The sequence below is a fragment of the Python bivittatus genome, unplaced genomic scaffold, assembly GCF_059951505.1.
Source record: "Python bivittatus isolate LINGU-HERP-01145 unplaced genomic scaffold, Pbiv_v1 ctg000850_np1212, whole genome shotgun sequence".
Lineage (NCBI taxonomy): Eukaryota > Metazoa > Chordata > Lepidosauria > Squamata > Pythonidae > Python > Python bivittatus.
Genome location: NW_028277112.1, coordinates 4169604 through 4186922, shown reverse-complemented (window position 1 = coordinate 4186922; position 17319 = coordinate 4169604). Strand labels below are relative to the sequence as shown.

The following is a 17319-nucleotide window of genomic DNA, read 5'->3' as shown; positions in this document are numbered from 1 at the left end:
TTGTTTTCTAGAGATTTTATGCTGTTTAATTTTACCATGGCTTTTATTGGTGATGTTTATTCTGTTGTTGGTCATTTTTGTCAACTATCCAGAGTCTAGTAATGGAATAGAAATTTGCAAAATAAATAAATAAATAAGCTAACTAAAATTAGGGCTGTGCAAAATTTTTGAAGGATGCTTTACAAAGCTTGTGAAAGCAACCAAAAACCTCTCCTCAAATAATTAAAGCAACCTCATCTTTCGTTAAGGCTCATATGTCTGTTCCGGACTGGCTGCAAACATGTGCGTGCCCAGTAACCTCACTTCATTAGCAGTCATAGCAATGTCTATCCACATCCACAAATGTGCAAATAACTGGAAGCAGCTTTTGAAGCAGCTATATGAACTTTCCAAAGGATGTGGCTACTTCAACCATCTGAAGAGAGGTGCTTTGTTTTGCACTAAAGCACTTTGTGGAGCACTTGTTTTGAACACTTTGCACAGCCCTAACTAAATTGATAAAATATAAACACAAGAGTAGTCCATGGGAAGGCTACAAAATTAAATGAAGCTTCTGAGGTCCAAAGAAGTCCCAGCTGTGTTGGTCTGGAGTTGATATACAGTCTGACACACACATTCTTTCTTTAATAAGTTCCACTCAGTTCTGTTGGACTTATTCCACATATGATTTCAGCCTGGGGTTATGGAATTTGTCTTTAAACCTTGATTCACTTCAAGGAGCATTTAGAGTCAAAATGAAATATAGTGGGGCTTCATGTCTTATAGAAAAAAATAAGCTCTTTGAACACTGAAAGGTAGTCTTCTATATGGATAAGGGGCATGTTCGGCTACATTTGTCCTGTTGTATCTGACACTGAAACTGTTGGAATGGAACATAAGCAAGACTGTTCTGACAGTGAGAATTATGATTATGGAATCGCAAACCCCAATCATTTCCATAGTCTCCTCCTGCCAGGAGAATAGTTAATCTGATTTGTTACAAGAGCAAAATGTGATTTTGACTAAGTTATTCTAAGAACAACAGGAAGAGTTCCTGCTTCAGAACTCTCAATAAATAAGCCATTGATAAATTTCTCTAGGCTGATAGCTGTGCTCCCTAGCAAGAGAAGCCAGAATTGTGAAGTCTGTACAAATGGAGAAGAATATTCTTCTGGTGTAACACACAAATAATGTATATAACTGTGCTCTGTGGGAACCCAGGCCTAATACTGAAAGTTGTCATATGATAAATTATTTTTTTTCCAAATTAGTTTAATCACTGCAGTGAAATCCCATTAATATAGTCTTACAATGGGACCAAAAAAAAAAAGTCTTACACACTACTTTCATTTAGCAGGCTTCAACTACTGAGACAGAAATTGGACCTATGAGACTGACACAAGATCCTATTCAGGTAGGACTTGTCTTATTTGACCAATAAATTATCTATCTATCTTACTTTACCAGTAAGTATTAGTGGTACAGTTCCAAAAACTCATGTAATCTTTTTGTGCAAGGGAAACGCATAAGTCAGTACAAATCTTGAGTACCTAAAAAAAAAAAAAAAGGAGTAAGACCCTAATTTTAAATGTTTCTTTTTCCTGATAGCTGAATTAATAGAATTGTATCAGTTGATATTTATGTTTACAAAGATTCAAGCAATACTGTAATGTCAAATATTTTGGGAGATTATGCTCTTGTACTGTCTTAGTTTAGAACTATAAAGAACATCGATTTTGTACAGACAAATGTACCTAGTAATTTAACTATATTAGTCATATGCTGACATATGTGATGCTGCAATTGTTTTAATTATCATAACGCTTATTTCAGATAGTTTCTGATAATAAAAAATCATGGTCACCTTGCCAACCTCTCATACTAAATGTGTTGATTTCCACATAGTGACATCATGGCTATGGACAGTGACACAGACATTACCTGACTTAGAACAATTGTTTATTTGCTTTGCTTATCCAGGATGATCTAAGAAAATCAACATGACAATTTATTTTTGTGAAATAAATAGGGTTCAAAACTTATAGGAGAGATGGTTGGGTAGTCTCATCAATTCTTGGCAGATCTTATAAAAGTTGAGTCTGTCCTTCATTTGATTATATCATTAATATTATAATATTATAATTAATATTATATTTACTATAAAGCAAGCTTTCTTTTTTATTCATCTGTGACTGTAACATATAAAGGAATTGCTATGATTAATTTATGTACATTGCAGAACTCATTATTTTGATGACCTCTGTTATGAAATTTGAAAACTGCTCATAAATATCGTAAACTTGACAAATACTCTCCTTTCTTAAAGATCTCTCATTAAAAACTTGAATTAATAGCATCACCTGATAACTTGGTGCATCAGAAAGCACTGCTCAGTTTTTTCATTGCTTTGAGAAAGAGAGAGATTAAAGGAAAAGATAGATGCAGGGAGCTTCTTTAGCTTGAACCAAACAGAATCCTTTAAAGATACTTGGGAGGTATCTCTTGGAAGTAGAAGGTCCACAGACATATAAAATGGCAGTCTAGACATAATATAGTTTCCTTCACTGAACCGAAAGGGGGAAGTGATGGCATCATTATCTTTTGGACCAATAATGACATTAATAGAAGTATAATGGACATTGTAGTTTATGTCCCATAGTGTATTGCCACTAGACTGATTGTTCACTTGTACAAGTTTCATCCCAACTCTGGGAATGTTAAGAATGTACTTTATAAACACATTCACAAGCACACGTATATCCCTTCAACAATATAAAGCTCATGTTCTTAAAAGCAAAAATAACATTCAAATATGTATACATATTTAAAACATTGTTTTTACTTCTTGCTTTTGGAAAGTGAATGTGTTCATGGAGGGTGTGAGGTTATTTTAAAAATATTATTAATACTAAACATTACTGGATCAACTATACAGTGAAAGAAGTTAGTTTAAATTTATTTTTATTTTATTTTATGGTCATAGACCGAAGTTATTGTTTTAAATGTACAATCATCTTAAACTATCTTCTGTATTTTATAGGTATTGTTAATCTTTGCAAAAGAAGACAAACAGAGCGATGGATTCTGGTGGGCTTGTGATAGAGCTGGGTATAGATGTAACATTGCTCAGACGCCAGAATCAGCACTTGAATGCTTTCTTGATAAACATCATGAAATAATTGTCATAGATTATCGAAACTCCAGACACTTTGATGCAGAAGCCATCTGTAGGTAATTACTTGTTCTTGTATTTTATATGACCCTGGCAGTATAGCAAAATACTATTATGCAATTTCTATGTTCACTTCCTAACTACAGTGGCAAAATTTCTCATTTCTAGGCTATTGAGCAGGGCTATCATGTGATGAAATGTTCTTCCACATGGAATCAGTACATGAAATCTCTGGAATATAGAAAGTTAGATTTCAAGGAGAAGGATTCATCAATTCTCTGCATGAGGTGTTTGTGGGAAAGAGGTAAAAAAAAATCAAGATGATAGCTGTGACTACACCATTAAAAGGATGCCCCTTTTTTTACATGTGTCACATGTGAAACACATGAAAAAGGGGCAGGGCTTTGATCATGGAGTCATGGCAATCTCCCTCCCTGTTGAGGCCCTAGGAAGGTGTTTTCATGTGGAAGAACCCTGTGGAACCATGGCATCTCTGCCTGGGAAACACCTGTTCTGTGTTCTAATGACAGGAATAAAGTGGAATAAATTCTCCACAAATTAAAAGTAAGACCAGGGGTATTGCTGGGAATGTAAAGATTATGATGACTAAACTGAGTCGGTCTGGCCATCTTTAGTGATGCTTGGGTCAGATACATCTATATAGCAGTGCATTCAATGATCTGATCCTCCAAAGTCCATCCATTAAGGCATTTATAAAATTAAATTCATGTGTAAGCAGTAGGAGTTCCTTTTATTGATGATCACTGACCAGTCAGACGAAGCATATGCAAATACAACAAAAATAACATATAAAATTAAAAATGAGAGTAAAATCAAAACCAGAAGTAATGGAATCACTTAAGGGGGAAAGAAACATTACAGTAACCTGTTGATATAATATAAAAGGATTCATTTGGGCTGTACAAGTAGTTGTCTCTGGTTCCTAGACCTCAAATCTTGTTATTTATAGCAGTAGCATCATTAGCAATCTGAATAGTTTTAAATATTTGGTACTTACTCTGCTATGCCATGAGAATCTGAGGGTGTATTTTCATGGCTGCTAAACAAAATTTGGCTATGGAACATATAATATTGATCTGACAGTAGGACAGGAGGAGTGAGATCTATATCTCATCTTCTATGCCAGGCAAGTCTTTTAGAAGGAGCATGTTTAAAATGGCTCATAAATCTCTATAAAATTTGCAGCATAGTAAGACATGGACTACATCCTCTGTTGCATGAGAACCACAGTGGCAAAAAAGTTCAGAACAGCGGATCTTATAATATCTAACAGCTGAAGGTAATATGTCAAGCCTGGCTAGGAAAAATGCTCTGGGATGTCTGATTTTTGGAAAAAACTGGCAACAATCAGCTGAACTGGCATATATAAGTATAAATGTAAACTTTTCAAGATTCTGATTTATAAGGCAGGTTCTGAAGAAATCACAAACATGTAATTTGCTGTTCCACTGCAGTTCTTACTGCAAAAGAAACAATAGATGTTTTGCTTTAAAACTGACTTGTGTCTTCAGCATTAAGTACATGTGTAAAAACTCTTGACCCTCAGACTTTTCAGGGTACAGCAGAAGACTGATGAAAATGAGGCTTATATTGCTTTTCTGGGGAAAGGACACTTGGTCCCATATTCAGGATCCATCACAAAAAAGATACTATTTTGCTGTTATAAGCTGAGTGGGATAAATGAATAATCTATCAGGATGGGCTGTGGTAGAACCTTGTTCTCTTCAGCTTTGTTGAGGTCAGAAACTACTACATTAGGCAAGAACCTTTGAGTAATACATATTCCTTCTCTGACTGCTAACCACCATCCATAGGGTCCATGTAATGTTTCAGTTGAAGTTAAAGTTACATTACTTCTGAGACAATATCCTTCTAAAGTTCTCATTGGGGAGAGTTTTAGCCAATAAAATTTATTTAGAGTTCAAAGTGTAAATTCAAAAGTGACTCTGTTCTTATTAGCCTGCCGTAACTGCAGACATACTGTCAGCCTTACCAGGTAGACCAGACAGGAAACTCAACCAGATAAACTAATTCTACTTTATTATGTATAAAACTACATTAACAGAATCTTGCAAGTCTGAAAGTACAATTCTTCCACTGTCACCTTTACAGCCTGAGAACTTAGATAGGGCCCCTTGTGAGCCTCTTACTCCACCCACTATGCAGCTGCAGGCTATGCTGTCTCTTATCTGACTGTTCCCTAGGCAGCATCTTTTTGCCTATCTCTCAAGGTCATTCCCACATACCATTACACATACCTTCAGTATGTTGGTTCTACTTGATGCAGTCTTGCTTGCCAAGAATTGTTTCATCTGGATTTTAGCAGAGAATTTATTGTTTCATCTTGGATTTTAGCAGCCTAGATCTGGCCTTTCAGAAAACATAGAAAAAGAGCAATGAGGCAGGTAAAATAACCACCTGATTTGCTTGCAATTTACATACACAGAGAGAGAAGTACAAAAAATTGTGCAACTCATGTTAATATGTATTGTTTGGATGATAAATTTTTGTTAATAAAATTGTTTTATCAAATATGGCCTGCACTTTCTTAATTCCAGGTCAATTCGTGCTACAAAACCTGCTGAACATACTGTGATACTAGCTGTTATTTCACAAATGTAAGTATTTTGAGGAAGTATGTTTATTTAATAATACTTTTTTCAATAGGTATGGTTATTCAGCGAATAAAGTACCTTAGCATCCAACTTCATGACTACTGTGGAATAAGAGACCATAATGGTATAGCATTTTGTGACTGATTCAAGCTCCAATTTTCACAGTAGACAATTTTAATAGAGCATTATAATAAAAGGTTATATTGAAAGGAATAAATAGCAGTTTCTCGTGAACAACTTAGTCCATGTCAGAGGATAAGTGAGGCCCCACAGCTGCATGTGCCTCTTTAAAGCCTGTGGTATCCATTGAAGACTCCAAATATTACAATTATTAATGTGAAAGAAGGAGAAATATGTACTGTACCTCTCAACTATAACTACATTTGATTTTAATTAAATGTTAATGGAATAAAAACTAGCTTTTGTTCTGGCCAAATGAACTACTTTTTGGACTGCAGCTCCCAAAGTGTCACTTAAAGTCAAATTTTTCTCGGCGTAGAAAATGTTTGCACCACCAGAAGATTCTTTTAACACATAAGTCATTACAAAGTTGAAATTTCACCCAGGAGCAAGTAGGACATAGCATTATTGTTCCCAAAAGGAGACTTGCACATGAACTGAGATCAAGCCAAATGAAGTTCAAGCCCACTCTGCAGCACAGTTTCTGACAGTGGTTACAAGAAACGCGTTCAAACCTTTTACCATTTAACACCATGCAAACGAAAACTTTTTTGAATTTTTCTCTGCCCATCTCAGCAATGCATAAAAAAAGACTAATCTCTAGAAAACTGATAATAGTTGAATACTAGAATACTCATAATAGTTGAAAAGCTGAAAGAACAACAGTAAATATATTCTTCATGACTTATTATTTGTGAATTCAACATGAATAAGCTGCCCACAGGCCACACGCATCTCTCTGCCTCCATTTTATCTGTGGCCTCCAGAGCCTCTCAGAATGATCCTTGCAAAATTTGGCAGCAAATTTATGATTTTTCATGTGACTTTTATTTTTTAAAAAAAACCCAAAGGTCTGACACACCTATTTTGATTAAACAAATTCAAGAAAAGAAAGGTCAAGCATTTCAGCTTTGCTCCCTCTGAAGACGTTGCTACATTTCTGCCATTCCTTCTGTAGTCCATGGAGGCCTTAACCCAAAAAAGAACAGCCACAAAAAGAGAATTTTCAAGTCTCTTGAACGACTGATTCTATACCATCACGTTGGTGTCAACTCTTAGCGACCACATAGATTTTCTCCATAATTAAGTCTATTGAGTGAAAATATATTTTGCATTTCTGTAGATCTGCTGGTCAAGAAGAAGCGTCTGTTCTCCCACTTCTCCATGCAGGATTTAATAGGGTATGTTAAAGTTATTCTAACTTTTTTAGGCTATGAACAATTATCTATCAATCTTCATGTCTTATTTTTTCTGTTTAATTGTTCATGCTGTCATCCATGTTATATATATCACATAATAGTTGTGACTCCTTCAGCTCCTCCACATTTTAATTCATAAATAAACAGCAAGTTATAGACATACTATTGCTGGCTAGGTCTAAGGAATTAAAAGATACTGACAAATGCATTTCTACAAGCCTGGACATGATTTCCTGTGACAGATGCCAAGAAAACTCTTTTCAGTTTGAAAATAGGGTTCTCTAATAGTATCACATAAAACATCTATAACCGCCTGAAGCTTGTACTTGCTGGTGCAGTGTAGCCAATGCTGATTGGAAAAGAACCAAGGAATTGGTTGGCATTTTGCCTTCAGAATCACTATGAAAACAGAAAATAGGGCTGGGTGGAGAAGGCTTAGGGAGGAAGCTCAGTGCCTTTTCTAACAGCTTGCTGGATAAGAGAAGCAGGTTTCAGAAAGATGAAAGAAAGAGAAAGAAAGAATGAGAGAGAGAGAGAGAGAAAGGAGGGAGGGAGGGAAGGAAGGAAATATGTAAAAATATGTGTGCTATAAATGGTTTAAACCTCAGATTTCTTGCCAGATTTCTTTCCTGAAGATGTACTCTTTTAGTTAGTTCTGTGTTTTTGGAACATCTTGATAGGTGAGGTTTGTTCCATTAAGCCTATATTCTGCTGGTTTTTTTTAAAATGTTTTAGATAGTCTTTACTTAATGGATGTTAATTTTTTAAAAATCAGTCTCCCTTCTCATTTTAGTCCCATTTTCTTCTGTTTCTTACATTTTATGATATATTAAATTGTGACCCTGTGATATTTGTTGATTTTTCTTTTTATCATACCCCCTTGCTATATGTGTCTTCTTGTTATTGTAACATAACATATGGTCCTGCAAAAATATTGGATTTATTGGGCTTATTATGATGTAATCTAAAACTATAGTCACTGATACATCTGTTGATCTCTCTCCTCACACACCTATGCATGCAAACTACTCTGATGAGACTTATGTCTCATTATAGACACCTCTGTTTCTGTCTCTAAATTGTTTTTTCTGGAATACTTCAGCAGGAAGCATTTTCTCCAGCTACCAGCCATATTTGTTCACCAGAGATATTTATATAACATAACAGTAGATGTTATAAAGGCCTATAGGACAACCCAAGAGAGAGAGAGAAGAAAAACAATTGTGATGGTAGCATGTATATATATTGAGGGGCTTTGATCGTGAATGGGAGCATTATAAATACTAAAACTCTGTAACCACAATGCTGTGTTATAGATCTAGGCTCATATGAAGCAGGGCTAGACAACACGGTGCCTACCAGAACCTCAATTGACTTTAAAAATATTATTTTGTTAAATAAAAAAGGAAGTTGGCCTGCTGTAAAAGAAAACCCCCAATCTCTAGCATCAATGTTTTTGGATCATAGATATCCCATAGGCAGGGGTAAAAGGGGTCAGACAACTAAGATGAAGAAACAATTGCATGTAGCAAAGTGATATTTTGTGGCTGGCCATCCCACCTAAACATTTTGTGAAAATGTGTATATGCTCCCAACATCCCAAGTGTGTCCACTGAACCCAAAAGGTTGCCTACCACTGCTAGGAACCATCTCTAATTTATATCTTCATCCTCCACTGGCATGAGTCATATAACCTGTCCAACTCAGATTTTTTTCTTATCTTTCTTACATATTTGCACACTTGCCATCTGAGCCTGAACGACAATAACTAACTTGTTCAGACAAAGTCCCCTGCCATCATTAGCCTGTGCATTATATTTCATAAGCTACAGAAAAAAGATGAGCATAACAAAGAATAGACTTTAACATAATTATTAAGTAGGTAGCAGAGGCACTTTCTATGCTTCAGTGGTTAACCTGAACTGTTGTTTGTTCAAGGGGGGAAAAACTGAGAGACTGAGCTTTTGATCCCGCTCCCTCCTTCCCTCTCTATCTGATAAATATCCTTCTTTCCTTCCAAACATAATTCTTTATAGTAATGTTCATAACTACATAATAAATAGAAAAGTAAATTAAAAGTATCACATTTAGTGACTAATGAAAATACATATGTAAATATTATCCTTTCAAAACAGTATTTTTGTTATCTAATCCTACAATGTGCATCAATATGGATACTTCTGATGTCCTTTTTTACATGTGCACAATAAATTAATATTGCTTTGGTAAGACAACTTGCAACTTGCAAACAGATAAAACTGTAAAGTAATACCAAGCTGGCCTAAAGAAAACATCCATAGGGGACCTTTACTAGGTCAGCTGATGTTGTACTAATTTCTACAGGCTTTCAAATTTCAAGAACTTTGATCAGGCAAGAAAGCTAGAAGAAAATATGGGAGAAGGACAGAAAATGTGCCTGAATGTGGAGGTGTGTCTGTACTGGCTTCCATGGTTAGATCAAGGAATAGAAAGTCTTCAAACATGCAAATTATCAGGGCCAGAGTTGTATTAAGATGCAAACCTAGACTTTCAGTGTTTCTACCCAAGAAGATATTTGAAAAGGGCAGATGGAGAAGGTACATAATGGTATGTTTCCAGCCTGATAAGGATTCAAGAGATAGTTGGGAAAGACATTCTTCAGCTGTCTGAGAAACAGGAAAGTAGCTTCTCACTCCTACCCCTGGTTCAGAGAAGGGGCAATAGAAAGAAATTGAAGTGTCTACCCTAATGAACTGAAAGATAAATTTGGTTCTAAAATGAAAGCAATCCAGTTTTGAACTTTCTGTAAACATCATCTCTCACATTTTCAATAAACCTTGTTAAAAAAGGACTCACTGGACATCTTGCTTTCAGCTACCAAGAGCCTATCAAGGTACATATTTTTTCTTAACAATCAAGAAACCCAGCATTATATGGTCACTTTTCCTCTATGTATCTAGTACTTCCATTTTCTTAACTAAGTCTTCCCTATTGGTTGGTATAAAATAAGTATTGCTGATTCTTTTGTACCTTCCTCTTCTCTCTGAAGGAGAAAGATGTCCACAAGATAAGTCAGAAACTTCCTTGGAAGGACCATGTTTGGCAAAGTTGCTCTCCCAAGATATATCAGTATGATTCATGTCCACCATCATTAAAACTTCATCCATTTTCCCTGGGTGCTTGGGTCAGAATAAGCAGAGTTCCCAATTATAGTATATTTTAGTTCTGATTACCATTTTATTGTCTTAGTTGATTTTTAACACTATGGGGGGTGTTTTGTTTTGTTTTTTGTATTTTTAGTTTGTTGATTTCTTCTGTACATATTAGAGTCATGTTGCCTGAGTTGGGCAATCATATAAATGCTTTAAATAAATAAATAAATATTGAAAATGCAGTTTGCTTTTGGAAAATATCTACATCTTTCCTTGGATGAGTGAGGTATAGTAGACACTAAAGACCGTATTGTTTTTATTTGTTCCTCCACTTATATTAACCCGGCTGATCTCTACAACATTGCCAAGTTCATTCATTTGGATTTCTAAGCAGGCATAGATATTTTTAACATACAATACAACTTCATGTTTTCTAATTATTTTACTTTTGAACATACTGTATCCTTTGGTTGCTGTATTTCAACAATGGTAATCATCCCACTAGATCTCCATTACACCTAATAAATCATATTGTGTTTCTGTATGGAGAATTCAAGCTCATCTTGTTTATTTCCCATACTCTGAATTTCAGTTTAGTTTAGTATGGGAAATAAACAAAATGAGCTCAAGCTCATAAAAGCTATGTACTGTATGGGCCAATGAACTTTATAGGTCAACATCCTTTTTATTTTTTTCCACCAAATGGTTTTAAAAGCTCAATTTCACAAACACTCCCACGTTCTACAGTATACAAATATTTATCAGAAGTCCTTATTTCAAGGTTTTGTTTCAATCCTAATCAAGCTTACCTTGTTTTGGCAAACACAATTTTATTTGTTCTTATGAAGTACAACCCATTTCATGCCAGCAGCAGATCACCTAGCTAACTCCAACCATAGTCCCAGAAATGAAATCTCTTCCATTGATACACTTTGCATACCCAAACTTTCACTTGCCGTATTTTTATTTCTATTTCCTGTCCTCTTCCAGAGAGCAGAAGAATGGATGAGAATCTCGCCTGACCTACGGGGTCTTGAGATTCCTTCTGATTATCATTTATCTCCTTATATTTTAATAGGAAGGGAAATTGCCAGTGGACTTGTTAAACGGTTACACTGTATATAGACGGCATTCTGCTCTGTGTTTTTGTTGCTGTATTTTTTAAATGTAGCTTTTAATTGTTTTTAATTAATTTTAATGGTGGAAGGTTATGATTGTTAGTTGTGTTTTAAGTTTGTCTGCCACCCAAAGTTGCATGCAAGTGAGATGGGCAGCCATATAAATTTAACGAATAAATAAATAAGTCTTATAAGTTCTGTGATCCTTGTTCTTGGGAGACAATACATTTCATGAGCCATGGGTTGGGTCAGCTTGGAGCCATTTGTTTTGATTACTCGTAGTACATGAGTCACCAACTACCACAGCCCTTCTCTTTTTATTCTTAGAGAGCACACTTGCATTCTCTGCATTTTAGGGATCCACCATCCTGCTCCCATTTGGCATTATCTCTTTTTCTTCCTCTAAACGCTCATAGGCTGTTTCATTTGCACAGGCCTGAAAACTGTTTCTGAGTTCCAAAGGTGGTTACCTTCCATGCCTCTTACTTCAGGTTGTTGGGCTTCCTTTTCTTTTTGATTATTTTTCTTGTGGAAAGTTGTTTCCAGTTCCAGTTTCTGCTGCAATGTCTCCTTTCTTTGACCTAATAAAACCTTGCCCGTTCTCATCAGCTGAAGTATAACCTTTCAAGTGTACTTGACAATTAGGCCACTGAAAGCATTACCTTATTTTAAAATGCACCTCCTGAAGATTTTAGCATCCAGGCTATGAGAAATAGTCCTTCAGATAATTACATTGCGAGCTGTACTGGACATTCAAGGTTAACACAAATCCTGAAATTGTGCTTGGAAAACAACTTGCAGCCAGTGCAGAGTTTTCATCATGGGCATGGCCCAGAATTAGACATAGTTAGTAGCCTAACTGCCATATTTTTCAGCTGCCAACCTTCCAGACATATTTTAAGAGTGTCTTTACCAAGAGCACATTACAGTAGTCCAGTTGTGATGTTTTGGTGTTTTTGTTTTGTTTTAGATTATTTATCCTGCCTTTATTATATTCATAAATAACTCACGGTGGCGAACATACCTAATACTCCTTCCTCCTCCTATTTTCCCCACAACAACTCTGTGAGGTGAACTGGGCTGAGAGAGAGGGACTGGCCCAAAGTCACCCAGCTGGCTTTCATGCCTAAGGTGGGACTAGGACTCACAGTCTCCTGGTTTCTAGCCTGGAGCCTTAACCACTAGACCAAACTGTGATGTAACAAAGGCATGAGTACTTGTTGCCAGTCCAACAGGTTCAAAGCATATCCACATAAAAGTGATTTCTATTAATGATGATGTTGCTTACTTTCAAACAATACTGTTCCTGAGGTGCAACTGTCATTTGTACGTGCGTATTATATAGAGTAGTTTGGAGGAGGCTACAGTTATGACATGAACATTGATATTTTTCCAAGACAAAAAAGAAAGAAGAACATGTGGCATGCTTTTAATGTTATATTTCTTTCACAGTATGCCTTTGAAATTTCTTCAAAGGTTTGTAGGTTGACCTCGGGACTGTTTGTTCTTATTTAGGGTAAGTAACATCAAAAAGAGGCATCCATTGAGATTGCCATCAAAGTCGCGTGTCCTCTTAAAAGAGGCCTTCTTTTTTCAGTTGTATATTACTACAACTAGCAGTTCCACTGGCAAAAATCCATTATCATCAATGGGCACAAAATGGAATCTTGGAAACCATAATTATTTTGGCTATGATTTATTTATTTATTTGTTTTGTCTTTATTCCCTGTTGCTACTCAGGAATGTCAATGATGTTTGAAGTCTCTTAAAACTGTAGTTTTCATGCATTACTCTACGCCTGAGATTTGCAACACAGCTTTTTTTATTATTTCATGTGTTAATCAAAAGAGTGCTTATTTGAAGTTTCCTATCAATTGAGTTGTTGGACAGATATTCTGTATTAGTAAACATCCTTGTTATGTGCAAATTACTAATTTCTGTTAGGAAATGCCTCACTGGGTTTTTCCTAATTAAACTGTTATACACTTACTGTACCTTACAACCAGGTTGGTGTAGTGGTTAAGGCACCAGGCTAGAAGCCAGGAGAGCATGAGTTCTAGTCCTGCCTTAGGCACAAAGCCAGTTGGGTGACTTTGGGCCAGTCACTCTCTCTCAGCCCTAGGAAGCAAGCAATGGCAAACCACTTCCAAAATCTTGCCAAGAAAACTGCAGGGACTAGCCCAGGAAGTCACCAGGAATCAGCACTGACTTGGAGGCACACATACATACACATATACATACACCTTACACTGGCAGCTTATTATTTTATAAATAAAGAAGATGGGTACATGCAATAACTTATAGTTATTCAAGTTTCTAATATAGCAAAGACAGTTTGTTCTCCCTTGGTAATTATTATTTCCTTGAAGATGTTTATTAGTATTTTGTACTATACTGAGAGAAGTCTAGCTTTCCCAATCTGGTAACCATCTTACCTAAATGGAAACATTACTTCCAGAATTGCAAGCCAGTGTGACAGATTGTAATTCTAAGAGTTGTAAAATCAATAAAATTAGATAGTATCAGGTTCCTGGCCTCCCTTATTAGAGCACAGGATAGACAACATGATGCTTCCACACTTCTTGCTCCACCGTTTTAAAAAATACTTTAAATTAAAAGATTAAAAATGCTGGCTGGGGAATTCTGGGAGCTGAAGTCCACACATCTTCAAGCTGCCAAGGTTGAGAAACACTGCTCTACACGCTTTCTCTATCTTGTTTGTATTCCAGAGTTGTATTCCCTCCAATTTGGGGTTTTGCAAGCTAAAAGTATTCATTGGTTAACCCATCAGTAGATTAATTATTGTAGAAGTAAATTAATATAACCAGTAACATCTACTTTCTGGGTTTTTTCCCCTGCCAGAGATTTTTGGAGAATAGCAGCATCATTGCTTGTTACAATGAACTGATTCAAATAGAACATGGGGAGGTGCGATCACAGTTCAAACTACGGTATGTAAGCATATCTGTTACCATTTATCTCCTGGGTTAGTGCAAGGAGCAGACTCCTAGTATTATACTGAGATAACTCTGTTCAGGTGTTTGTATCACTGATGCTGGCTATTTATGTATCAAAAATAGCTTTTCTGATCTTGAATTATAGGTTTCTCATCACCCAAGTAAACATAGTTGAAAAAATTTTAAGCTCACGTATCTAATTCATTGTCTTTCAGGAATAACATATGAGATAGATTTTGCATTAAGAATTTTCTCTGCATCCAAGAGTCTCTCAGACTCATCTATATTATGGTACTTCCATGCCAATGCACTCTTTATCTCCAGATCAGCCAATTCCTTAATGGCCAGAACTACCTTTTAAAAATGACCAACAACTCCAAAGACACTACATTAATGTTGCAGAGAATGGTTGGGAAAGCTTTTTTTATGCCCTTAGATGGCTTGAGTTTTGTTATGGCTTTATCTTTTTGTTTTTGGTGTGTTAAGCCTATCCAGAAGTTTGCATATCTTTTTAAATCTGTTTTGTTTGGAAAGTAATAGAAAGATTTGCCTCTGTGATCAACACCAAATGTTGGTAGAACAACTTCAGGAGGACACATAAAGAGGCTTAGGTTACCTGCAACTTGTGGGTTGTGGGCTGCTTCCTCCTGCTTTACTATGTGGAACCCTAAACTTTCCTAGTCAGAACATTTTCCCCACAAAGTGCTACTTTGTGTTGAGTTGCATCTGTTGGGGAAGGTAGACTGGATCTCCATCCTCATGCAAGATGCAAACAGTGACATAAATAAATAGATCCATGCATATTTAACATGTCTGAGGAAACATCCTGAAAAATTGTGTTGAGTCCATGTCCTTCAGATTTCTTTCCTCCCCTCAAATACGTAGCAGTTGTAATTTTATTTTGGAAGTAGGATCTCTCTATATTACTACAATAGTAATGTATAGTATATCATTCATACGTTGACATTAATGTTGCATAGTTTAATAATAAACTAATATCTTCTAAAAAGAAGTATATTTTTACAGGAAGGTGACATACAGTATTTCCATGAATCTGCCTAGGAACCAAGCAGTTATAGCATTCTGAATTGTTCAGTCATAGATTATAACAGTCTCTACTTATTGATTACTTACAGGGCTTGTAATTCAGTATTCACTGCACTAGAACACTGTCATGAAGCTATAGAAATAACTAGTGAAGATCATGTCATTCAGGTATGGAAAAAAAGCAGAACTTTCCTTGGAAAATGTATTTATCAATGTCCCTTTAAACTATTAAAGGAAAGAATCACCACTTGTGCCTGTAGTATATACATATAGGTATGTATTCGGTGTATTTATTATTTGTATGGGGAGGTAGCATATGGAGCTTTTGTATCTTATTTTTGAACCATTTTCTATTGGTGCATTTGCACCGAACGAATACATAGAGTAGGTAGCCTTCCTACTTAAGTAGTTGCTGGGAATGTGCAAACAGGATATGAAATTTATCAAAATTTGCTTTGTAAGTTTTACAAAAGTTGCTTTGTAACTACAGTACTTGCTCATTTTTATTTTTATTTTTTTACAGTATGTTAACCCAGCCTTTGAACAGATGATGGGCTATCAGAAAGGAGAGTTAATAGGGAAGGAGCTTACAGAGCTTCCAAAAAGTGACAAAAACCATGCAGACCTGTTGGATACAATCAACACATGCATCAAAAGGGGAAAAGTAGGTGATAAGTACTCTTTGCTTTTTGCATTCTTTAATGGGATTAATTGATTACAATAGGAATAGGAAAAATCACTGTGATATGGATTCGTCTTTACTGGAGAGGGTTAGGCAGAGCTTGGACAGTGATTTGCCATGGATGCTTTAACTTGGATTCCTACTCAGATCACAAGGTTGGACTCAGTGTGGTCAATGGCCCCTTATATCTCTATGGTTCTCTGTACGGTACAATATGTGAGTATGGCATGCTGCATGAAAGCATCAGAAAGCTACCTGACTGGATGGCAACTTGGAGGATCCCACATAGGGAAAGACTGCAGCAGTCTTTATTATTTTTAATAAGGCAGATTGGGTATGTCCTTGACTGTTGGTTTCACCTGAATTGTTTAGGAATGGCAAGGAGTTTATTACGCAAGAAGGAAATCAGGTGATAGTATCCAACAGCATGTGAAGATAACACCTGTGACAGGCCAAGGAGGGTAAGTGTGTTAATGAAAAAGTGCATTAACAAGTGACGTGTACCAGGTTTATTTCTTTATCACATTTATAGGTGATAAGGTTGCCCCTAGAATCTGGCTCAGTTGACACGCTTTCTCATTTTTTAAACCCAGCTCAGGGATAGGTAACACATGTCCTGTAAGTTGTATTTGGAACCCCAGGATGTCCTTTCTGCCTCCTAGCATTCTTAAGTTGACAAAAATAACTAAATCTGGGTAATATTCATTCATTCATTCATTCATTCATTCATTCATTCATTCATTCACTCACTCACTCATTCACTCACTCATTTAAAGTGGAAATCAGAACAGTTTACTTATAGGGGGCTCCTACCACCCTCTCCACCCTTATAACCCATCTCCCAAAGGGGCTGAAACTATTTAACCCTGCTCCTTCTGCTTCACCTCTTGCTAGGTGGCCTCCTGTGGCTCTTCAAAAGGCTGACAGACTAAGTTGCAAGAGAACCCAGCTAACAAATATTGCCATCCATGATGTAGCTTGTTAATTTTGTCTTCTTATTTCCTGTAGAAAACAATTAAATGTTGCTCTTTCTTTACCTCAAAATCCATTAACTGCAAAATTAAATCTCAAGCCTCACTCATTTCCATCCAGTTTTGGCAAATAGCATTGAATATATAGGAGGATGTAGTTAGTATATAAGAACAAAAATTTCTGAGAAAAAAAAGCAAAAAGAATGACAAGAATACTGGCCTGAAAATACTTAAAATTCCCAGTACT

At 36.1% G+C, this 17319-nt stretch overlaps 1 protein-coding gene across 1 annotated transcript in view; it reads left to right on the top strand.

The window, feature by feature from the left end:
• Positions 1-17319, top strand: part of PDE8B (phosphodiesterase 8B) — a 58739-nt gene that overhangs the window by 22317 nt on the left and 19103 nt on the right. The window contains exons 2-9 of the mRNA XM_088129810.1: positions 1334-1393; positions 3020-3210; positions 5731-5790; positions 7091-7148; positions 14278-14366; positions 15509-15587; positions 15943-16083; positions 16474-16562. Of these exons, the coding sequence (XP_087985936.1) occupies positions 1334-1393; positions 3020-3210; positions 5731-5790; positions 7091-7148; positions 14278-14366; positions 15509-15587; positions 15943-16083; positions 16474-16562 (767 nt within the window). The remainder of the gene's footprint in view (positions 1-1333; positions 1394-3019; positions 3211-5730; positions 5791-7090; positions 7149-14277; positions 14367-15508; positions 15588-15942; positions 16084-16473; positions 16563-17319) is intronic.